Source organism: Pavona decussata, unplaced genomic scaffold (genome assembly GCF_977016875.1).
Source record: "Pavona decussata unplaced genomic scaffold, jaPavDecu1.1 SCAFFOLD_401, whole genome shotgun sequence".
Taxonomy (NCBI): domain Eukaryota; kingdom Metazoa; phylum Cnidaria; class Anthozoa; order Scleractinia; family Agariciidae; genus Pavona; species Pavona decussata.
The window spans coordinates 37,709-62,847 of record NW_028145770.1 but is presented as its reverse complement, the minus strand read 5'-3'; the positions used below and the strand labels follow the sequence as shown (position 1 = coordinate 62,847).

Below are 25,139 nucleotides of genomic sequence, written 5' to 3'. Positions count from 1 at the left end.
CCAAACCGTTCAACCTTACTACGCCCCGCAGAATTCCAATACCACTGCTGGACAATGTGAAAGCCGAAATAAAGCGTATGGAAGACATGGAAGTCATCGAGCGGGTGGATCAACCCACAGAATGGTGTTCTCCAGTGGTAGTCGTTCCCAAGAAAAATGGAAAAGTACGGATATGCGGAGACTTTATCCAGCTTAACAAAGCAGTTCAACGAGAGAACCATCCCATGCACACCACAGAGCAGACACTCGCCAAACTCACAGGTGCCAAGATCGTGTCAAAACTGGACGCGAACTCTGGGTTTTGGCAGAGGAAACCCAGCCCCAAGTCTAAGCTGCTTACTACCTTCATTACGCCCTGGGGACGGTACTGCTACAAACGACTCCAGTTCGGAATCTCATCCGCCCCAGAACACTTCCAGAAAACCATGCAGTACATCCTGGCTGGACTGGAAGGAGTGGAATGTCAAATGGATGAGATCCTAGTGTTCGGAAACTCTTATGAACAGCACGACGAGCGTTTAGAAGCAGTCTTACGACGCCTTGAAGAGCATGGAGTAACCCTCAACCTCGAGAAATGTGAATTTGCCAAGGAAAACGTTGAGTTCCTGGGTCACGTGATCGGCAAAGACGGGATTCAAGCTGACCCTTCGAAAGTTGAAGCGATCAAGCGGATGAAGGCCCCATCTGATGTCTCAGACTTGAGAAGATTTCTAGGAATGGTCAACCAAATGGGCAAGTACCTACCCAACTTAGCTCAGACCAGCAAACCCCTAAGAGAACTGCTTACCAAAGATAGCGCTTGGCTATGGGACACAGCACAGAAGGAAGCGTTCGAAGAGATCAAGAGACAGCTGATTTCAACCCCAGTTCTGGCGATTTACGACCCACAGTTGGAGACGACAGTTTCAGCAGACGCCTCGTCATATGGAATTGGAGCCGTGTTGACCCAAAAGCAGTCAGAGGGTTACTGGAAACCAGTGGCGTTCATCTCACGAGCCTTGACAAGCACTGAGCAAAGATACGCCCAAATTGAGAAAGAGGCACTAGCTACTACATGGGCGTGCGAGAGATTGGCCGATTACTTAGTTGGCAAAACGTTTCACGTCGAAACAGACCACAAACCTCTCGTACCGCTACTAGGATCAAAGAATCTTGACGAGATGCCGCCAAGAATTCAGAGATTGAGAATGCGACTCCTGCGATTCCACTTTACAATCTCCCATGTTCCGGGTAAAAACCTGGTAACTGCCGATGCGTTGTCACGAGCACCTTTACAGCCAACGCCTAGCCACGCGAAAGAAGAAGAGATTGACCTCTATGTTGACAGTGTTCTGCTTCAACTACCCGCCACGGACAAGCGTCTTGAAGAGATCTCTGCTAAGCAGCAAGAAGATCCGGTGTGTAAGAAGCTTCTTGAATACTGCGAAGATGGTTGGCCTGATTTCCACAAGATCCCAAGTTCACTGAGTCCGTACTGGAGCTCAAGAGGCGAGATTTCCCAAGTACGTGGACTACTCCTCAAGGGCTCTAGACTCATTATCCCCTCAAGTATGCACCTGGAGATCCTAGAACAAATCCACGAAGGACACCAAGGAATTGTCAAGTGTCGACGACGAGCCAAGGACTCAGTCTGGTGGCCTGGGTTGAGCAATCAAGTACAAGATATGGTCACGAGCTGCCGAAAATGCATCGAGTATAGGAAGCCAAACCGAGAACCGATGATACCGACAGCAGTTCCTGAAAGACCATGGCAGATTCTGGGTACTGACCTGTTCAGCCTGAACGGACGAGCCTACCTGGTAGTGGTGGACTACTTCTCACGCTACGTAGAAGTCTCACTTCTGACGGCGTCTCAGAAGTCTAGCGACACCATCCGTGCACTTAAATCCATCTTTGCAAGACACGGAGTCCCTGAGATCCTGAGATCTGATAACGGACCGCAGTTTGCTTCAACTGAGTTTGACCAGTTTTCAAAGGATTACTCCTTCACGCACATCACTTCAAGCCCGAAGTTGCCTCAGGCCAACGGAGAAGCTGAGCGTGCAGTGCAAACGGTGAAGAATACACTAAAGAAGGGAAAAGATCCAGCCAAAGCTCTGATGTCATACAGAGCAACACCATTGGAGAACGGATACAGCCCAGCAGAAATGCTCTTTGGCAGAAAGATCCGAACAACTGTTCCGGTGTTCCCTGACCAACTGAAACCATCATGGCCTGACCTAGAGAAAGTCCGGACGCATGAACAAGAAGGCAAACTAACCCAAACAAGCCGTTACAATTCAAGCCATCGATGCACTGAACTTCCCAAATTAAGTACTGGAGACCGCGTATGGGTTACCGACCAGAAGACACCAGCAATGGTCACAGAGAAAGCCCCAACGCCAAGATCTTACATGGTTGAAACTGAAGCTGGCAGTTCGATCCGACGTAATCGTCGACATCTCGTTGTCATGCCAGAAAGTACTATCAAGGACACTCCCTTAAAATGAGTGGAAAGCTCACCAACCAAACCTTTGGATGTGAGTCCACAAAAGATGACCTCATCAGATGTTAAAACCTCAAGATCTGGACGAGTCATTAAACCCCCAGATAGACTCGACCTATAGACTATGAACATGGACATGACGGAACTTTGAAAAGAATAGGACCTGTCGTAAATCATGATTAAGATTTTCATCCAATGGACTAAAATAGACTGGTTGATTTAGAACCTCTTTTAGATTGAGGTTACTTTGATGTCATTTGTTTTGTGTTAACATTTTGATGTTATTTTATACTCGAAAGGGGAGATGTTATGTAACGCAATCTAGCATACCATAGATTCCTCTAGAATGTTCCACTTAAGAGCCTCTCACATGTTTGTAATGCAGAGATCAATGACACAGATTAGTTGATTAAACTACTTGAATGGAATACATGTTTTGCTGCATGTTCTTAACTTGCCGCTCAGTTAGAGAACACAACAGTTGCAGTGCCAAGTTCATTTTAAAAGAATGAGGTTTGAAATAGACTGTAGACACAAGCGACAAAATTTGCGAAGTCTACACAAGGGTTTCAAGTTACAATAACATCGTCACGCGCGAACATATGTTTTATAATCCGTAAATGTTGTGGGTCAGCTTTTTATCTTTTGCTTCTCCTAACTTAAAATTGAAATAACTTGGCAAAAAATACAAAGTAAACAGCGGACTAACATTCTGGAACACTGCCGTGTTGCATCAAACACCTTGTCACGTCAGGAGTCCGAGTGACAATGACCGACAATGTCCGCTCAATGTACGTGTTGGAATTGCAATTATTCGGGCGCTGAGCGGCACAAAACATGCCAAAATATTATTTGTTTTCAATTTATAAATGATTTTAAAAGGTCCGGCAAACGGAACTCCACAGACTGTGTCGAAAATTCAAGTTTGCTTGTTTTTTCTTGAGCAAATCTGCACGCTTCGAAGCTTCGATAGTGAATATTGCGCATCGTCCCCAAGAAGTCTTCAAATATTTTGGGTATACCAAGTCTTGAGATATTAAATCAGAATCTTCCTCAAAGGATTTTTCAAATGTGGTAGGATACTCGAAAACGGATTCTCATTTTCTTCAAATGGTTCAAGCCTTCAAGGGCCGAAAATCGTATGTGTATCGCATGTGATCGTCATCCCTAGTTAATGTTCTTTGGTGCGATGTTGCCATTTAATAGAAGCTGACGAACCAAAACACAAAGTAAAGGAGACAAAAGCGTATTCAAACTCTACCGCGTCTTTCCTTTACCGAGGTTTTACCGAGGTGAACTTTCCCGCGGCAACTTTGGAGCCATACCGCAACCGAACCGAGGAAAAAAAACGTCTTACTGCAGGAATACCGAGGGAAACCCGCGAGTAGGTCCCGCGGCAACGACGCGGCAAATGGGTCTATAGTTCTAGGCGGTACTGTACATGATTTTGGAACTTCAACTGTATTATGTGAGGCTGAAAACTTTTTAATTTCATGTATAATCATAATGGTTTATAATTATTATTATATTTTAAGGTACATTGAGTCTTGTTATTAATATTGTCTAAGATATTAAGTTTCATTTGTGTGTCTTTCTTACAAGGCTGGAAAACATGATGCCATTGTAAAGAATGTTCATGATCTCCTGGCCAAATTAGCTTGGGATTTTTCTGCAGATCAACTTGATCACCTCTTCTCATGTTTCCAGGTAAACTACATTTCACTTTAAAACCTTAGTTCACTGAACTGCAAAAGTTGTTATTGCCCAGCACAGTCTAATTAATTTTCAATTAACTATCAAGTCAGAATTTAAATAATCACTCATGTGGAGTTTTGAAGATGCAGTTTAATTTAAATTTACTGTAGAATGAGTGACAGGGACTGAAAAAAAAAAAATGTCAGTTGAAAGTACATTCATTTGTAAGGGAACATGTGGGTGTTCACATTTCAGAGTGACTTCTCAATACAGTTTCCTTTGAATTTCAATGGGCCATAAGAATACCACCCTTAAAAACCAAGCACTTGTACATGTAGATACAATGTACCTTTGTGAATAACATGGTCTTTAGTACATCTCTGGTTTTTGAGAAGCGTAGCCAAATAACAGAAGACAAGGTACCAGTTTGCTTATAATTTTTTAGTTCTACATGTATTTTTTACTGAATGCAATAAAAGTGAAAATTATGTACACTGATATTTTGTTTGGCTAATTATCGGTCATTGCCTCATCCATTGACAATTCGTCAAAAAATAATTATTTTGTCATTGGCAGGAGAGTTGGACAAATGCTAGCAAAAAACAGAGAGAAAAATTATTAGAGTTAATAAGACGGCTAGCTGAAGATGACAAAGAAGGTGTTATGGCACATAAGGTTAGTGCTCATGTTGTAAACTAAAACTGCTCTTTTCAAACTGTATCTTCCCTTTTCAAGCTTTGAACATTAACCCTTTGGTTACCAAAATAATAGGCCTTTTGACATACAGTATTGCATGTCTGTCCACATGGCAGCAAAATACTGTACACCTTTTGGCATATTTTAGAGAGTTTTCTGTTCAAAAGCGAATGTCTCATCTAGGTCAACCAAGGTCATGCAATTTGACAACCAAGAGTTTTATAAATGGAGGGCATAGATTTGAGCCAGGATCTTTGGTACAGTAATTTGTTGGTGTTGCAGAAATCATTGTAATCGAGAATAGACTGATCATACCAAGGTACATGTATTTCATGAATCCTGAAACAAAAAATAGGATACAATATCGCTATTAAACAAACAATGGCTTCTAAAAAAGAAATACCCCTGGAGATCTTTGCTGAAGCGGAATTAGATTAAGCATTATCCACAGAACCCATTTACACACCTGGCTTGATAGAGCTTAAAGTTAAAAGCTGCACAGAGGTCATTTTATTAAGATCGACTGAGCTGTGTAATTGGGTACCAGTGAAAAATGCTGGTGACAAAAACATGGTGGATTGTTATCCCATCCAATGGGGTCTAGTCGCTTCATGGGATGACTAATTATGTGACTCCAAAGTCTCACCCTGCCCTTTTTTGTGATAATTGCGCTTACATTGTTGTAGGTGCTGGGTTTACTTTGGAATCTTGCGCACAGTGAAGATGTTCCAACTGATATCATGGACCTGGCTCTTAGTGCACACATCAAGATTTTGGATTACAGTTGTTCACAGGTAAGCTTCTCAATTGAATTAATATTGCCAGCCTGATTAAAAACTGGGAATTTTTAACTTAAGATGTCAGGTCAACATGTTTTCTGAATTCAAGGGATTTAACTAGGAGTCAAAAAAGTGAAAAAATAACTGTCAGTCCCTTTTTTTTTTAATTTGCATTAATTTAAAAACATGATTTGATGCTTTCCAGCCTGACGATGTTCATTATATATATTATCCAAATTTGATCAGAAAAATCTTTGGCCCATATCTCAAATTATATTATTTGACAATGAGTTTCACTTTTTGTCTTTCAAGCAGTGTATTTCCCACCCTGTTGGTCAACGGGCTATACTTTCAAAATGGCTAATTTTACATGCGCCTTGGAAAGTTCTTATACATTTATTTTCATGTGAAGGCTGTACACCATATAGAGTCCTAAAGTGATGACGTCATAAAAACAAATTTATGAAATTATAGGATTTTTCCATATGATTGGAAAGAGCATGATGAAAAATGCCTACTTGCCAAAAATCAGCATTTTATTGCGATTTGGGGTCGAGATATTAATTAGCTCTGTTATGCCCCAATGACTCCTTACAAATCCTTCTAATTTTGCCTCAGTTCCAAACGTTTGGAACTGAGGCAAAATTAGAAGAATTTCTGTATGGACTCATCGGGGCATAACAGAGCTAATATCTCAACCCCAAAATCGCAAGAAGATGCTGATTTTTGGGAAGTAAGCATTTTTCATCATGCTCTTTCCGATCATGCAAACAAATCCCATAATTTCAAAATTTTTTTAAATATTTGTGACATCACACTTGAGGACTTGATCTATTGTGCTTGAAGTGAGACTAGAGACAATTTGAAAAAAAAGGTATTTTGCATTATAATCAATTGTGGATGCTTGCATGTACATGTACGTGTTATTATTATAGATAGGATATTAATGTCATCAATTTGTACACATCTTACCTTACAGGACCGAGATTCTCAAAAAACAGAATGGATTGATCGATGTATAGAAGAGCTCCGTAGTGATACATGGGTCCTACCCGCTCTCAAGCAGATCAAAGAAATTTGTTCCCTTTTTTATGAGGTATGACAAGAACTGTGCCCTACAGCTGGTAGCTGTACAGTAGCCATGTTTTTACTTGTTCCAAAATAGCTGCTGGCATTTTCTAAGTATTTGTAGTTACCAAAGGGCTGTCACTGGTTTTTTTCAATGAAAAATGCTGCAATAGAAAAATTGTTGAGAATGATGTATTACTCAGTAAGTGACACAGGCATACTCTGAAAAAAAAGTAAAATAATTTAATTTTTATTCTTTTTTAATTTAATTATTTTTCTTATTTTCATTTTCTTATTTTTTTTATTATTTATTTATTTATTTTTTTCCGAGTATGCCTGTGTCACTTACCGAATAATACATCATTCTCATTTATATATTCACCAGGCTTAAAATATTCCATCACCTTGGTGAATAAAAGTTTAAGTCTCAGAATTGCAATAGCCTAGAAAATCCCTGCCTCCGAGATCTTCGTTAAACACCCTTTTTTTATGTTCATGATCCAGTATATGTGTTCAGTGCAGTTATGTGCCTTGTAGTTGCTTGAGAAAAATTCCAGGTAGAGTCCAAGCTCTGAAGTGTTAGTTTACATTATCATGGTGCGTTAATCAGCACTAGAAAGTAAGCTGAATTCCATAGCAGCTGTAATTTCTTGGGTACTGTGGGATATATAATATACTGTACTTGGGCCTGTTACTTGTACATGTATTTGTGATCACTGACAATTCTATGGGTCAGTTACAGAGGCTCAGCACTTTGGAATAATTGTTATATCAGACTATCAATTGCTGCAAAAAATGTTAAATAATTATTTGCTAAAGTGAAACAAGGCCCATCCTTTAAAGAACTTGATTTTAAAAGCTCATTTCATCAGTCATGTCTTAAGAACATGTCAGATTTTAATTTTTTATTAGATTTTATAATCATATTCTATTTTCAGTAAATCTACAGACAGCCCCTCAAGCATTGCCATGCTTTATAGTCAATTCACATCACGCATGACTGGTATTAATTTTTGAAATTTGAACGGAGTTTTAAAATTTACATGTCAGCTTTGAACATCGCCAACGAGTTTTCATAGTTCCTTTTCATTACAGCATTAATTATTTCAAGAATAACAATTGTTTCCCAAGTATTTTGAATCTTTGTTTTTCTGTTAATGCATCTGTTATGGAAAGATTTCCAGAGAAATGTTCAACATTTCGTTCACATGTCGGACTTTACAAAGAGAAATTTGAATGTTCATTTCATTCCCGGAAATACTGGTCATGTGTGACGTGAATTTACTATAAATAGAATCGTGTTTACTTTATTAAAGGTTATTTTATGTCCATTGTTTTCAGGCACCTCAAAACTACTCCCATACTCAACGTAACCCACATGTTTACTATCGACATGAAGTCATAAACCAGCTGCAGCAGACACACTCCCTAGTTACAATAGTAGCTGATAATTTGGCAACTTACATGCAAAAAGTACATGCCCTACTTGAAGGTAAGGGATAAAAAATTTAGTATACATACCCTCAAAACTCATTAATAATACATAAGCCCATTGACCTATCAAATGGACTATTAAACTCTAAGCCAATTGAATTATTGGAGGGTAGGTGCCGTAAGGTAGCAACAGAGGAGGGCAGCAATCTCCTCAGCAGTAAGGAGGTCACCATGGCAACCTAGCCACAGCCCACCTCCAGGCACCTGTCAACACAACACTGAAAGGGAACTACCAGTGTGTGGAATTGATACTTGCCCAAAAGTGTGGAAAGGAGGGAGGGAAAAGCAAGCAAACAAGCTAGCAGAGCAAACTCCAGCAAAAGCACATGGCAATGCCCCTGCAGACCTCCCTGGACCCCCCACCTGATCCTGGAGAAATGGCAGCATTGGCTTGATTTTAACTTTGCCTAAATTTCATTTGGCCTCATTTAAAACCCAACCTCCTCCTTATTAGTATGTGGTGTTTAATGTTTTTCTCGTATGCTATCTTCCAACGTTCACAAAAGCATCATTGTTATGAACTCTCTTGACGTACGCTTTTCCAGGAATGTTTTTGAAGCCATTCAAAAAACTCACAGCACATGGTTTATCAGGTCTAAAAGCACTCGGCTGCGCCTTGTGATTTTAAATCCCGAGAAAACACTGCTGCTCATGTTTTGAACATTGCATAATTGTGGTTTGAGTGCATTCTTCAATTTCATTTCCTATTTGACTGATTCAAAACTGTTATTATTATTATTATTATTATTATTATTATTATTATTATTATTATTATTATTATTATTATTATTATTATACACTATGCACTCTTACATTAGGGTTGTCACTGTAATTCCTTCTAAACTGTTTCTTGTTGTCCTGTAGGCAAACCAGATGTAGAGCCCAGTGAAGTACAAATTGATGGAAGGTACAAGCACACAGTTCAAGTTCAGGAAAGGCTAAACTTCCTCAGGTAAGTAAGAAGACATACTATGAAGGCTAAAGGAGCAGAACTTTAGGGAAGTGCTCAGCAGTCAAAATGCTTAAGAAAACTGAAGATTCATAACTAGGATAAATAATTGTAAAAATAACCTAAGAGCTTTTGACAGCCAGTGACTCTGTTGTTTTCAACCATGTATGTTTGGCTCTTGTTTGTCTATCTACATGTATATTCTGAAACTGGAAGATCCCTTAACACCAGAATGAAAGACCATAATTACATGTACATGTATTGTACAGTCATGTACAATATAATATTATTGTTATACATGTCTTGAATGTTAAAATAATTATGCACCAAAGGTCCCAAAGTCCCAAACCATGTGTGGTCAAAAACCATACTGTTGACTTTGACAACCTATTGAAAGAGGAAATCATTATGCTAGACCCTTGAGCAATAACTATGAGCACCAATAACCATTTTTAAGAATTAATGGTGACAAAACACATGTAATGTTAAAACGATGTTAAATGCTAAATTAATGCAATACACTGTATTTTTGCTTGTCGGAATTTCTCCCCAAGCTGTGTGCAGTTTGTACATGCAGTTGTCATTCACAATTAATTTATACACTGTAGAGCAAGCTTCTATTCCACTGCAATGCCTATGATTTTTCCTCTGCAGATTTCTTCTGAAAGATGGACAACTATGGCTTTGTGAACCACAAGCAAAACTGGTAAATAATGTTATTTTTCCAATAAAAATAAATAATTTATTTGTATACACTCAGCTATTTCAACTGACGTTGTCGGATCAAAGCCTAAAGCCTAAAGACATCTTTAAAGAGGCTGCCACCTCATCCATTTGATATCCTAATTTTCTTTCATCCAAATGGTTTACCATCGTACATGTATATCTTCACTGGATGGACAAGGCATAGCTGAGGTCTTGTCTTATAGCTTTATATACTTTTATCCGATTATGTATATTTAGGATAGGAGTGCTTGGGTGTGTGGGGCTTATGGCTGGGTGGCAGAGATTTGCCAACCTTTGGATGACCCAGGCATCCAGCTACCATTAGGTAATGTGTCAATGCAGTTGGTAAACTGTAGGTTATGACTAATGGTGTGTTTGACTGACCATATTCTGGAATAAGAACAAGCAGAATGGCTGTTAGATTTCTCTTTTTAAGTAAGTTTGGGAAGATATTTCTGTGAACTTTCCCTGACACATGATAATTTAAGATCGATTTTGTACTCTAGGAACTCCAAAAACCTCCAATATGAGGGATTTTTTGTCATCATTGTACATGAATGTATTCCAATTCCGGAATAGGGTCAATCAAACGCACCCTAAGTTAAGTACTTTAAAGTTCTAACTGCTTACATGTACTTCATTGTTAAACATAATACAATGTAATTATCTGATCACTGTGACTGACTCTACTGTTAAGTACTGTACTTCTAGCTAACTGTTGCTGCTGATTGAAATTGGTGGTATCATGTTGAATTATTTCAATTATTTGGTTTATAATGATGAGTAACACCTGCAAATGGCAGAAAAATAGAACTTTGTTTTGGGATGGCTAGTAAATAATATATTGTAATTACTTGCAGATCTGGCAGTGCCTTGCAGAAAAGGCAGTTCTACCATCTGACAGAGAGTGTTGCTTCAAGTGGTTTTCAAAGGTAATGTGTGGGCACCCCAGAATAGAACCAATTGAAAGTACTGTACACTGTATATACATAAATAAGGACATCTAAACTATATGTGACATTCCCAAAAAGTGCAGACACTATGAATATAGTTGTGTAGCGTACTGGAAGAGGACTTTCAGGTACTATACTTCCCACATGTTCTAGTTCTTTTTTGTTCACACAGGATGAACCAAGTATCAATTTTTTTTCGTTATTGTTGTTTTGTTTTGCAAAAATGACAGCCAAAGAGGCCAAAAACATACATACCTGTATAAACAAAATAACTTGCTTTTCAACTTTATTAGGTGTTTGACAAAAAAAAAAAGAGCGGGTTATGTTTTGGGGCAAGAAATGGTGCAGTCTAGATGTTAACAAGAGGAAATTCAGTGAGCAAAAAGATATGTTGCATTTGACACATGTACAGTGTGTAGGATGTTCATGCTCTTAGCCATTCAATTATCGTAAATTGCTGCTTGTAAGCCCCTCCGTTTATAAGCCCATGTAAAACCCGTTATGAAGTTTTATAGGCCCAGGGCTTATAAGCGTCAGTTTACGGTATTCAATTACAGTGCAAGAAGATAGCTTATAATAACTCTAATTTCACTAAAATTAGTATTTGCATTTCTTTTCTGTAGTTAATGGGTGATGAACCAGACTTAGATCCAGAAATCAGCAGATCATTCTTTGAAGGCAATGTCCTGAAGTTAGATCCTTCTCTGTTAACAGAAAATGGCATAAGGTAAGTAGGAAATAGAATACTTTGTGTTTTGCAATGTCTCTCGTTCCTTGCTGTGATACGTATGTGCTTTATTACAAGTTCATGACTTTATAAGTCAAACAAAGTTAATGACTGGGCTGAATTGCACCATCATCTTTATGTTTACTTTGTTATTGATAAAAAATTAATGGAAGAAGTAATAACTATCTTTCTTCATCTCAGGTGCTTTGAAAGGTTTTTCAGAGGAGTAAACATCAAAGAGGGTAAACTCGTAGCAAAGCGAAGGACATACTTAATGGAAGATTTGGATTTAATTGGAGTGGATTACCTGTGGCAGGTAATTAAGGTCTTGCTGCTGTTGGAGTTCATATTACACAGTAACTGCAATCCTGGATGAAAGTCATTTAAATAAAGTTGAAAAAAAAAAAAAATTCAGCATTAATGTGGACATTCTTTTTCTCCTCATATGAAATGTTATTGATACTGATTTGTATATGCTTCAACCCTCCCCACCCCTGCCCTGCCCCAAATCAATGTCGCTTTCTAGACACCCATGCACAATATTGTAGGGGTTAGGGGTGGGGAAAACAATGAGCTCCTCTTGGCATACCTGTAGAGAACAGAAAATTGTGTTTGTCCCTACATTTTTTTCCAGGATTGTACATAGGTTATTGAGAACACAACTGTTTGATTTACACCGAGTAGTTAACATACATGTACTGACAGTGCACATTGTTTACTGGTCTAAAACCTCCACAACCCTCTGATCTAGTGCATAAATGTAGGTTATTTACCAGCCTGGAGGTCCATATACACTGTAGGAAAAAACTGTGCTAACAGCCCGTACGAAAATGTTGGGGCTAACATTAACGTAACTTAGGCCTGAATTTGTAACCTGACAAAAGCCTAAATATTTGTGGAATAACCTGAACCTTTTTAAGCGTCGTGTAAGGCTAAAAACAGGACCTTAACTTTTTAAGGCCTCGAGCCTGATTTTTGTAAGGCCTGCCGAGACTGCATTGCGGAGGGAAGAATTACTCATAAATGATTACATTTTAAGGCTTACAGTCCAAAAATTGTAAGGCTTAAAAATTAATTCGCAAGGCTTGAAATTGTAAGGCTTAAAATCGTAAAACAGCATTGCTGATGGGTTAAATATCATCATGACTTCGTAACCTTCACACGGCTAATGTCGATAATAAGCAAATTATATAGTTGACAAGAGCTACATTATTAAAACACAGCAGTCTGCAGTTAAAGTTGTTTCGCAGTACGTAAGTTTATTTATTTTTATGTGTACAGAATAAAATGGAACCACTCGGTGCAGTCTGTTACCCAGTGGAATAAGCTAAAATAGTATACATTTTGACAAGTTGAGAACCACAAAGGTTAACGTGAACTAAGAAGCTAGGATGCTAACCAGGAATCACTTTGACGACCTAAAATCGTCGTTATAATATTATGTGATCGTGTTGCTCACCTCAATAATTGGAACGTTCTTCGATATTCTTTCCCTAATGTGGAAACGTGGACTAAAATACAACTTGCAAGAGTCATTTTGTTTTACAGCAGACCAAAGAAGCCCTCACAGCTCTCGATCAGAGTACATTTATCGCGGCGAACTTCAAACGCAGTAGGACACAATCCGAAGGAACAGGTGTTGTTTACAAAACGGCCGGGTGCAGATCTTTGCTTCAGAAAAGCAAAACATAAAAACTGTTTCCCAAGCTTAGAAGATACCTCGCATTGAAAACGTTCCCGCTCCTCTAAGTCAAATTACCAACGGTCGAGTTTATTTTCAGGACAATTTTTGTAACGCAATCAGGTAGAGGTAATTCGAACCAGGTTCATGACATTTGGCCAATAAGATGAAACCCGCAGATGTCTCAAGAGACCTTTTAGATAAAAATTCCGACACGCACGCGACTGTCAGGGAATTGGGAGAAAAAGCGCTAAACATTTCTCGAAACTGAAGTTAGAATCGTATCTTGGAAATATTTTTCAGGCCTTCGTCGCGAACATGCAAAAAAGCAGCCTTGATTTTTCACCTCGGATCGAGTAAGTGAAACTAGTCGAGCATAGAAGGCAACATATGCTAGCTACAAATTTGAAAATATCAGGATTGAATTTGATCGTCTAAATAATGCTCATTTTTAGTCGATTAAACAGTTGCTATAAAATGTTGTACAGGACTGATGAACGGAGAAAAAAAACGCGTATATATTGCAGATTGAGCTTTTGACGCACAAAAAAGCGAACAATGAAACCTGTTTTAAAGGCTGAACGACACGCAGTAAAGAAAGATTCAATAATGTCGCGAGTTTAGTGCGGTTAGTGTGCCCGGCTAAAATGATTATGACTTTGAGTTTTCTACTTCGCGATTTGGGTTCTGTAAGGTTACTGTTAGGCTAGATAATTTGGTTAGTCACAGTTATTTATATACGCTAAATACATGTTAGGCTTTGTTGGGTAAATAATAAGGCTACGAAAACACTGGGCTGTCGACCAGAAGAAAATTGCGCGTTGTCAGGCTGCCATTTAGTCTAATTATAAACCTAACAAAACCTTATTATTTTTGGGTCTTAATCGATTAACCTAACAAATTCAGTGTTAGGCTTTTGTTAGTTTTGTGTAAGGTCTCGGTTCACTAAATCAGGCTACGATCAGGCCTAAATAGGGCTTTGTTAGGCCAGACATTTTCGTACGGGAGTCTGGCTTCTTATGCCAGACCAAGGGCACAGAAACTTTTCCATGAGAGGGTATGGATATTTGCCGGAACATTTCATTTCTTACATGCAGTTTAATTACTCATTTTATTAACAGTTTTTTATTAATTTTACTAAAATGTGTATTAATAGGTCATTTCTGAATTGCCGTAAACCTCATTGGGAAAGTGAAGCGAAGTGCAAAGTTTTTTATTGTGAAAATTAGTTTTCATTCATATGCAAACAAAACTAATATTATTTTCATATGAAAAGCTTTGCACTTAGCTCCACTATCATACTGAGGTTTACGGCAACTCGGAAATGGCCAATTATATGTTTTTCAAAATTTACAGGTTGTATTGCAAGGCTCAGATGATATTGCAAGCAGAGCTATTGAACTACTTAAGGAGACATTCACTTCATTAGGACCAAAACTAAGAGCAAACCAGGTACAGATTCATTGATTTACATCTCATACGCTACGCACAGTGAATTATACGTCCATTATAGCAAAAAGGCTATATCCAGTGTGTCTTGTTAGTGGCCAGATCTTCTACAAGTGAACTTCATTCCAATCCTAAAGGCACTTAATAGCGAGAGACTCAATTGAATCAGCAATAATGGAAATGAATAATAAATTTATTATTATAACAATTATCTGAAATTGTCTCCTGGGCACTATGACAGGTTTATGTCACCTAAATTTGAGTACAACTGTATTTCCTCCTTTGTTTTGTGAGCAACAAAATATTGACGGGCTGAGAGCATTACCGACCCAAAATTATGACTTTTCAGATCACTTTTCGTTGTTTCAGCTCAGATTCACCAGATTTTTTGCATGTGGCCTTGAATTCCTTTAGGAAACGTTGCTCCAGTGTTTTATCAGCTGCTTTGCACTCCGTTTGCAGTAAGAATCTATGATTATGGGCAAGATTTTCTTTTTTTTTTTCCTTTTTTTTTTAAAGAAGCGTGATGTGGATAAAACATTGGAGCAACGTTTCCTGAAGGAATTCAAGGCCACATGCAAAGAATCCGGTGAATCTGACCTAAAACAACAAAAAGTGATTTAAAAGTTCCTTTGGATTGGTCATGCTCTTAGCCCTTCAGTTGGCTTTCTTTGTTGATTGGCACCTGCAGAAATCTGTGGCTTGAATGTAAATGTGCAGGCTGTTAAATTGTTAAAATATGTTAAAGTATGTGGTCATGATGAGAATATTAACAATAAAATTTTTTATTACCACAGGTTGATATCCATGATAAGTTCATCATGAATTGTACCAATCAGATTCGCCAGTCTGCTGATTTGCTCTCAAGTAAGAGCACTGAAAATGTACCTATAGAGGACAAGTCCGAGGTACCCAGAGAAAAGCTCGAAGAAGAAGCCAAGAAAACGGTGCGCTGTTTGACAGTGTTGAAAGAGTACGTAGGAGAGTGTGATGATGATCATGCCGAGGAAAGGGCTATCCTGCCGCATGGAAGGTACAGTGTACACTGTATATGGTATAATGTGTAGTAGAGATGCTTTGTAGATCCAAGAACCTGTGAAGGTGAAATTGTCCTTGGTGCATTCATTTGGTTTTTTGGTGGCTAAATGTAAATGTAAGTTTCTGATAATGATGTATTATTGAGTGAGTGACACAGGCATACTTGGAAAAAGGAAATTTGAGTGCTCCTATCAGGAGTTGAATCAAAGACCTTCTGATTGCTACATGTAGTTTGGGTGCTCTACCACTGAGCTACAGGAGACTCGTGGGAGCTAAGGCCATTAGACCTAGTTTAATGGCCTTAATTAGCTCCCACAAGTCTCCTGTAACTCAGCGGTGGAGCATCCAAACTAGCAATCAGTAGGTCTTAGGTTCAACCCCTGAAAGGAACACTCAGATTTCCTTTTTCTGATTATGCCTGTGTCACTTACTGAACAATACACCATTCTCATTCATTCACCAGGCTTAAAATATACTTTTGTCTATCACATTTATTCCATGCAAATTTTTGTATACAAAAATCAGTTGGCCATTGCTGATAGACTTTTACTCCCCACAGCATAGAGCGCTCAGGACTAATTTTTGTTGTTTTTGTTCTTCAGGTCATGCCGTGGTCGGCATGTCTCCCTCATTATCAGGTTCCCCTCCCATGGTCGCCAGGGTGATGACTTTGAAATTTGGTCACATACAAACGAGTCTATAGCATCTGTTAGAAGACAGATTCTGAGCAGGTAATTGACATGAATTGTCTAAAATACTGTGAATGAAATTGTGTATGACTGAAGACTTGCATGCATGGACAAAATTAATGAACAAATCAAAAACATTGAAGCAAGCAAGTCACTGGCTGACTGATTGACAGACTGACTGAGGGATCAACAGACAAAAAAGAAAAAAAAAAATACTGTCCGACCATGGTTAACCACACTTGCAAGGACCAGTGATCTATATAGCCTGAGGGTAGACGTCTCGTTAATCTAGAATTGTACAGAATAATAATCCCATTATTGAATTCTCGTTTGTGATGGTTTTTTAAGAAATAATAGTTATTGATTTTAGGCTTGGTTGGTTACATGTATTTTATTGAAAAAGTTGGGTTGAAAATTACACAAGCATGTACTACTACACCGGTGTATAACAAACGCTCATCATGTTACTGCTTGAGTTACAGTGTCAAGTACATGTATAAAGTAATGAAGCCATGCACTTAAAGAAAGTCTTCTCTTACTTGTATTAGTAAAGGATGTAAACCAGGACTTGTTAATTAATATTGATGAAGGACTTTACAGTGTAGATGACAGAGAAAAGAGTTCTGAAAATCGAAACATTGGGTTGCTGCTACATGTAATAAAAATATTGTGGGTATAGTAAAAAAAAGTTGACAGCTTTAAATTTTAAAAGAAGTGGAGGAAAGCTTTTGCTGATTTTCATCAAAATAAAATAGTTACAGTACTGTATATAATAATTTTTAGAGTGTACATGTAATTTATAGAGAGAGTTTCATATACAGTACTGGGTCCTTACAGTATTGATTGTTGATTTTTGTTTTTGATTTTGTCTCAAAAGGGTAAAGGGCTCACTGCAGGCAGCGAGACTTGATTTGTACGTTAATGGTGAAATTTTATCCCCTAATGATGACAAAAGGCTTATTTCACAAGTTCCTCTCCGAGACAGGACAGTAAGTTTTGGACTTTTATTCATTTTGGATTGTGTTGGCAAAGTTTTGAAAAGCACTGGCCAAATGTACAGGTTATTTTAAAGTTTATATTTTTATTTCCAGTACTGACAGTTTCTCATTCTGCTAAACTTTTACTTGTGTTACTATAACAGACTTCTTGGGATCAATCAGGCCCCGGTTGTTCAAAGAACAGATAATGCTATCCAGTGGATAAATCGCTATGCAGCGGATGAAATGCACTCCAACCGATACATGTTATCCTGGCCTGGATAAAATTATCCACCCTTTAAACAACTGGGGTCAGATTGTAATCGCGTTTTGTTGCATGTTGTTCAGCACAGTCTGTGTATTGCCTTGTGCATAAAGGTACCTTAAAAACTCTTACCACTTGCTCTGTGGCAAAAGTAGGCACCCCACTTTAAAAATCAGGCATACAGTAAACACCCACGTTCAACAACCTACATGTACTTTTTTCAAGGTTAGCCTTAATAAGTCTCCATATATTTATTGTAACGTTCTTATATAAAAGGTGTGTAAGATGATGAATTTCAGCCTGGAGGTTCTTAATCCACTTGTTCTTTTATGCGGGTGTTTACTGTACCAGTGTATGGCTGAAACCTCAGTCAGTTGCTCTATAGGAAGACTAATTAGTCGTCAGTGTTAGTGTACTGGTGGGCCCAGTTGTTCAAAAGCTGATTAATGCTAATCCAAGATTAAAACTTAACCAAGGTTTTCATCTTGCTCATTTAAAGTGGTTTTTGAAGCTAAATTTAAGCTCATGCTAAAGAAAAGTTTTAGTCAAAACTGAGGGACAAAAATCTTTGGCAGAAACTTTAGTGGTTAGTCATTAAACTACATGTAGAATCAAAGTTCATGTTAATCCAGGATTAGTTTAATCCAGCTTTGAACAACTGGGCCCTGAAGTATTATTATGCCAAGGTATAAGAACAACATTTTGATATAGACCCATTCCTGCTGTGTTTCAGTCGGGAAGCACCTGGAAAAGCAAATTCAACTTTTGTTTCAAACTCATAACTTTGATTAAGCCCTCTCTCTAATAATTATTATCCCTAATCTTATCAAAGGCTGAAAATAAATAAGTTCCATGTGGGATTCATAGAGCTGTTACAGCATTCTTGTGTTATTTCCTCTCAGTTAATAACAGCCAAGATTGGAACAATGAACAGTTCCATGCCGTCATCACCGGACTCCTCCTCAGACTCATCAGGGGGATCAACACCAGCTGCACTAGATGGACCAAATCTAGAAACTGAGAACTGCTTGCCGGGAGTGGTAAGTTAGGATGCCTTTCTTTTCTTTAGGGTTTGGCATTTCAGGTTGTTTGTCACTGGAAGCTTTTAAAATTTATTTCGACAAAATTTACTGCACCTTTCAGCAATAACATGTAGACTCTGAAGTTAAAGATTCAACCAACTTTTACGCTTTTCACTGCCATCAATCACTGCAGCAGACCTCTTAGAAAACAATAACATTTGGCTCAATTGGGTCAAAAGGTCATGTTCATGCACAGTGATTGGTGGATTTTGATCCACTAAGTGGGTTTCTGTATTTTTTGCAGTCTGCCGATTGTTGCCGTAATTATGATTGATAGCAGTAAAACATGCAAATTGTTAGTTGGGGTTGAAGTTCAGAGTCCATATGCTATAGAGTGTTTCACATGACGTCATGGTGGCGATGTTGGTGTCCCAAAACAAAGAAATGGCGGCCATGTTGGTGTCCCAAACTAAACCTCTGGGAATTGAACTCTATTTTTATGCAAATACTTTTTTTGTTTCAGTAAACCAATATGGCCGGTAGTCACGTGAATGAAAACGCTCTATAGGGATTGGAAGGCACTGTAATTCTTTGAGCTAGTTTTGTAGATTGGGTTTAGCTCTTTGTTGGCACTGTATGATGTATGACTGTTTGGTTGATGTTGTTAGGTGTTGTCCAAACGTCATAGTTTTATGCAGTACCTGATTAATCTTGGGGATCAAGGTATTGTTCATGACATTCCTGATCTGAGAGACAGAGTGCAGCAGCTCCTTAACCTTATACCATCAGGTAAGCAAGCAAAGCAAAGCAAAGCATGAGGGACAAGCTTATTCCACTATACTTTATCACTTTCATAATTTAATTTAACCATGTTGGCATCCTAAATACTACTAACAGGACCTTTTTCCAATAAGTAATGTAATGATTATGTGACTGAAATCTAGCCTTTTGAATAATAGCTAATTCCATGTACACTTTAGTACCATCCTGCAGTGTTGTTTAAACTACTGTGGAAGTTGATTCTGACTTTCGCACCTGTGGGTGAAATCTTGAACTGTGGAAGCTCCTACAGCTGTAAGAACTACATGTACTTTCATGTGGATCTGTAATTTGGGATTTTTTCTTTTTTTCAATATGAGTTCTCCTTGCATTGGAGTGAAAGGGTTAAAGCGCACTATACAGTAAACACCCGCATAAAAGAACAAGTGAATGAAGAACCTCCAGGCTGAAATTCATCATTTCAGACACCTGTTATATAAGAACCTTACAATAAAATAATATATGAAGACTTATTTAGGCTGACATTGAAAAAAAGTAGGTTCTTAAATGTGGGTGTTTACACTATCAGTAGTTTATTGCTGCAATACAAGTGATTTACATGACTTACTGTATGTTGTTTTTTGCAGACACAGAAACAGTAAGAAATATCAAGAATGTTTGCCGAGCTTGTTCAGAAAACAGCTCAAAGTCATCCTCCCCTTCACTAGATGCCATGTTCTTCACGCCATCTTCCACACAAGTTCTTTATAACCTAGAGGTAAGGAGCTTACATTTTTAATTTGAATTTGTAATATACATGTGAATATATTTTTTGTCTTTCAGTGAGTCTGCTGTGGGTCCACCAGTCAGTCAGTCCATCTGTCTCTGTCAGTCAGTCCATCCACGACTTTGTCTGTCAATCTACCCATCTGTGTCTTTGTCTCTCAGTCTGTCAATCTGTCTGTCAGTCAGTCGGTCTGTCTTTGTCTGTCTGCCTCTGTCTTGTCTGACCACCTGTCTCTGTCAGTCAGCTTGAGAATTCTTCACTTTATGTTTTTCCTTTATTCTTCCTCAGAATTTTCCGATTGTGTTTAATTTAAACATACAGAATTATTTCCTTTATATCCCTTTATAACGTATGTACTAGTTATGCACAGTATACCACGAGAAAGCAAATTGCAAATTGAATTAACACAAAACGTCACTCTTTAATGCTTTAACAACAAATACAATCAGTAAAAAAATGTTTAACAGATTGGCAACATTTCTTGAAAGTACATACCGTAATTTTGATAAAAAAAATTAAAAATATAAATAGGTACTGTTCATTAAATGTATAAAAGCCTTTCAACAAAAGGTAAGAAGTGTTCAGGAAACATTTGTAAGCCGCAAGGAAGGCTGGGATTTTTTCGTGGAAGTCTACCCGTTGCATACATTTACCACAGAATATGCAACAGGTTTCTACATGTAGCTTTCTGATTGGCTGTATTCTCTATGGCATGGTATAAATGATAATTATACTGTTGTCAAAAACACCCACATAAGTATTTCACTGTAAGATGTACAGCTGTATTGGGGGTTATGTGATGAGTTGTTTACTAATAACGAAGCTTGAACTCATAAAAAAGAATAGTTTCCAAGAAATACCATAGATAAGGTTGCTGGTGGTTATTTTGCTTTGATTAGCCTTACCTTGAATCTCACATTACTGAACTTGTTCTTGTTGTTTTCCAGATTGTTTATTCCCTTCTTATGCCTGCATCATTGCCTGCTCAAGATCACCAGACCTTAGAATTCCAAGTAAGTTTGAACATGTTGTTTAGATCACATACTTGACTTTGTTAACTTTTCTGTTTTATGGAAAGGCACACTTTAGCGGTAGCAGCATTTAGCACATGTAAAGTTACCTTGAGATGACAGAGAATCACAAAATTAATTATTTTAATTAAAGTACTCTAAAGCTTAACAAGGATCATTTGTTTGTTTTTTTCATGTTCTACCACAAGCCTCCTCGCTACTATTCTCCTAAAATTGTATCAGTGAAACTATATGTACCCCATGTGCAATGCTTATCACTGGTAGCCCAAGCGCTTAGTGTGACAAACCTGACTTGTGGCTGGTGTTGTGAACATTACATGTTTAAATTTGTAAAACATGAATGACAACCGAAATGTTTGTATGAGATTTTAAGCATCGTTTAAAGAAGACTCAGTTTTAAATGCCATTAGGGGAAAGTTTGTACCTCCCATGTCTCTCTATCTTGATATCCATAACTCTTGATACTACGCAACTATTCCTCTACTGGGGGAGCACGGATGGCACAGTGGTGAGAGCACTTGCCTCCCACCAGAGTGGCCCAGGTTTGATTCCCTGGCTCAGTATCATATGTGGGTTGAGTTTGTTGGTTCTCATCTTTGCTCCGAGAGGTTTTTCTCTGGGTACCTTGGTTTTCCCCTCTCCTCAAAAACCAACATTTCTTAATTCCAATTTGATCTGAATAGTGTCCCCAATTAGTGCTCTACGCTAAATACATTGACACTTAAATCAAGTGATATAATATTTTTGTTTTATAATATCCACGTCTATGTACACTAAACAGTCCATCAAATAGGGTAGGGGATTGGGGGGGGGGGGGGGGGAGGGTTGCATTGGCCTTCTAAATATGTTCCTAGTACATCAGTGATCAGGAAACAATTTTCCACCAGAAAGCTCTCAAATTGCGATAGGTTGGTTACCAGAATGCAAATCTTACACATCAGCATTGATCTGAATCTGAGTGACTCCAGCCTTTATTCCCACCGGAAGTATTCAAGGACAAGAATATTTGTGGTTTCTTCCATTGCAAAACTTAATGATTGCTATCAGATTGTCACAGTTGTTTAGTGGTAAAAAAAATGTTACCATAATAACAAATTATTGATAACATATAACTGATTTGTACTGTTTGAAAGGTTCACTTTTTAAAATGTGGAGGTATCCAGTGTGCACTAAACATGTTGACAAGAACGGATTTCCTCGAAAATGCTGATGTCCTGACAAAAAGGTGTGTGGTGGGTGGTTTTTGTGGTGACAAACATATTTATTTAAAGTGGTATGCTTTTTGTAGGAGTTTAAAGACAAATGACTGACAGGGAAGGACGGTTAACCTTGTGCTTGTTAACATTAACATTTAACTGCATGAAACAAACTTCTTAGTGGATTTTATATAACATCCAGCTGGATGTGAAGTGTACATACATCTAGTACAGTGTATATGCAATTCAAATGCTTACTCAGCTATGACTTCCTCCAAGAAATTAAAGAGCTATTCTCCTCTAATGAGAAAATCATGTCATGTGTCCAGGTTGCTTTTCTTGACAGGTATTTATAACGAAATTATAGTCTGATTACGCTTCTTGTTACTCTCTTTATAGAGCTGCATACCACACGCTTCTTAAAATGTCCAAGTTGCTGTTGACTGTAGTAGGCTATGCACAAGTGACTGTTGTTGCTGAAGCTATTCAGCCTTCAGACCCTTCATGCTCGCCGCCTCCCATCTCAGCCAGTGCCCACAACGCAGCAGTGATTCTCCAACAAGCCTTGCAGTACATTCCAAACCCTGCTACCGAGTGTATGTTACGCAACATGGCTGTTAGACTGGCTGGGCATTTGAGTAACTTGGTGAGTTTTATAAAACATACATGTACATGTACTAGTGTTTTAGTTTCCCTCAGTATTTGAATGTAGCTAAATGCAGGTACATTATTTTGTGTCCACGTTTAACATCCACTTGCTACAACTTGGTCAATTCCTACAAAAACTCAACCTTGCCTTGAAGGTTCTTTAACAATGTGTCCTTCAAAACAACCAAATTTATACTTACAGTACTAGAAACTCCCATGGCTTTCGTCTACACTATTGTCAAACTAATTTGATAACATTACAAATTTATAAGTTTTAGAATTCGCTTGAAAATGAAATTGTTAACTGAAACTCTTGTATTTGTTCTTTAAGAAATGTCAAAAGACTAAAACAATTAATGACTATGAATAATATTATATCTCCCAGCGTATGTTTTAGTGTACTTTTTTTGCTATCGACTTTATGCCATGTCATTATCTCAGCGCCATGCCATAAGAGAGGACACAAGGGAATGGTTATATCGTGTGGTTTTAATAGGTAACTGAACAGGAAATTCCTACTTAGTATTTTCAGTATTTTCACAGGTAGTGTGTGATATACATGTATAATCCATTTTTGATGCGCTTTCTTCAGTTTGTTCTTTATATCGATTAAGATCAAAGAACTAGCAACAGTGCAGGGGTTGTTCATTTTCTTTTTTCTTTTTTGTCTGTCTAAACCATGTTCAAGTTTGAAATCTTGATGATGAACATTTGTTACTTTTGTAGGTGTCAGGTCCGTTGCCCGATTTGAATGCCATCAAGTCAGTACAGAGGCTATCATGGGCAGCTGGTGTTGGCATGTTACATCTCATGCAGTCTACAAATGAAGATATCCATAAAGCATATGAAAAGGTCCTTAAACAACCTTTGATTTTCTTACTGATTTCTATTGTTTGTTTGTGGTCCCAAATTACACTCCAAAAATAGAGGGATATTGTTGAGAAAATAAATTGTTTCTTGGATCCTGTCGTTTGAAGATTGGAAAATAAAACTATTAATAATCAAAGATTAGGGAGTGCGTTCGATGATCTCGATCTCAGGCCACCTCTCTTTTGCCAAGTTGGTGATGATGTCATCCGCCTCCAAGATTGATTGATTCATTCGTTGGTTGGTTGGTTGGTTGGTTGGTTCGTTCGTTCGTCCGTCCGTCCTTCCGTCCGTCCGTCCGTCCGTTCGTTCGTTCGTTCGTTCGTTCGTTCATTCATTCATTCGTAGATTATGTCCCATGCAATCTCAACTCCAAACGCAATTAGGAGTACGTTCTTTCTATGTCAAACACTATTAGCTTAGGGATTCTTACTTTTTGTCAAACGTTAATTTATGTTACTATAATTAAAAACAAAACTTGACTCACGTCGACTTCTTATGGTGCCGAAAATGAGCAAGAAGACAAGAAGACGCAAGCGAGAAACCTGACTGGACTACATGAAAAGAGGCTTTGAGAAAGTCTGGGGTTTCCATGATCCACCAAATCAAAATGCCTCTTGTAGACTAATTATATATCGAACAGAACAACAGCAAGATACTTTTGTTTTTCAATTGCTTTGATTTCTGTGATCACACTTAAAAGTTGATGCACGGTACTTTTATAATTGTTTTGCCACTCAGAGGGTATCAGTCGGTTTCAGTTGCCAACATGAAATGGACACAGAAACAGTGACAGTAACTTATCTTCTGTGTAATCCATGCTATTGTATTGTACGCTGTTGTCTTGTGCAATCATTAATTGGTTAAATTACTGTTAGGAGAGTTGATGGCATTTGCGTATTTCTCGTTTCCTGGATGTGAGGTCGAATTATAAGAAAACATTTTGTACTAGATAAAATATGAGCGGGAGATCTGTATAGGCGTTAACAATGGAGAGCCGAAGTCGAGCCATTGTAAGGCCCACACAGATCGGGCGCGAATATTTTATCGTACTTGTGAAATAAACAATAAATTAAATGTATTGTGTTTTGCATTTTAATCAGTAGAGATATGTATCAAAAATTACTGAGCACAGCCAGGAGTTTGTATCAAAACTTA

At 38.1% G+C, this 25,139-nt stretch overlaps 1 protein-coding gene across 3 annotated transcripts in view; it reads left to right on the top strand.

Annotated features, from left to right (window-relative positions):
• Positions 1 to 25,139, top strand: part of LOC146451093 (ubiquitin carboxyl-terminal hydrolase 9X-like) — a 77,782-nt gene that overhangs the window by 19,473 nt on the left and 33,170 nt on the right. For all 3 annotated transcript variants that reach the window (XM_085099588.1, XM_085099587.1, XM_085099586.1), the window contains exons 15-35: positions 4,088 to 4,192; positions 4,757 to 4,855; positions 5,563 to 5,670; positions 6,635 to 6,751; positions 8,065 to 8,215; positions 9,082 to 9,169; positions 9,821 to 9,872; positions 10,753 to 10,824; positions 11,469 to 11,572; positions 11,774 to 11,888; positions 14,610 to 14,705; positions 15,500 to 15,735; positions 16,343 to 16,471; positions 17,307 to 17,418; positions 18,574 to 18,711; positions 19,362 to 19,482; positions 20,100 to 20,230; positions 21,187 to 21,252; positions 22,404 to 22,495; positions 22,866 to 23,112; positions 23,841 to 23,966. In XM_085099588.1, coding sequence (XP_084955714.1) covers positions 4,088 to 4,192; positions 4,757 to 4,855; positions 5,563 to 5,670; positions 6,635 to 6,751; positions 8,065 to 8,215; positions 9,082 to 9,169; positions 9,821 to 9,872; positions 10,753 to 10,824; positions 11,469 to 11,572; positions 11,774 to 11,888; positions 14,610 to 14,705; positions 15,500 to 15,735; positions 16,343 to 16,471; positions 17,307 to 17,418; positions 18,574 to 18,711; positions 19,362 to 19,482; positions 20,100 to 20,230; positions 21,187 to 21,252; positions 22,404 to 22,495; positions 22,866 to 23,112; positions 23,841 to 23,966 — 2,505 coding nt within the window. The remainder of the gene's footprint in view (positions 1 to 4,087; positions 4,193 to 4,756; positions 4,856 to 5,562; positions 5,671 to 6,634; positions 6,752 to 8,064; positions 8,216 to 9,081; positions 9,170 to 9,820; positions 9,873 to 10,752; positions 10,825 to 11,468; positions 11,573 to 11,773; positions 11,889 to 14,609; positions 14,706 to 15,499; positions 15,736 to 16,342; positions 16,472 to 17,306; positions 17,419 to 18,573; positions 18,712 to 19,361; positions 19,483 to 20,099; positions 20,231 to 21,186; positions 21,253 to 22,403; positions 22,496 to 22,865; positions 23,113 to 23,840; positions 23,967 to 25,139) is intronic.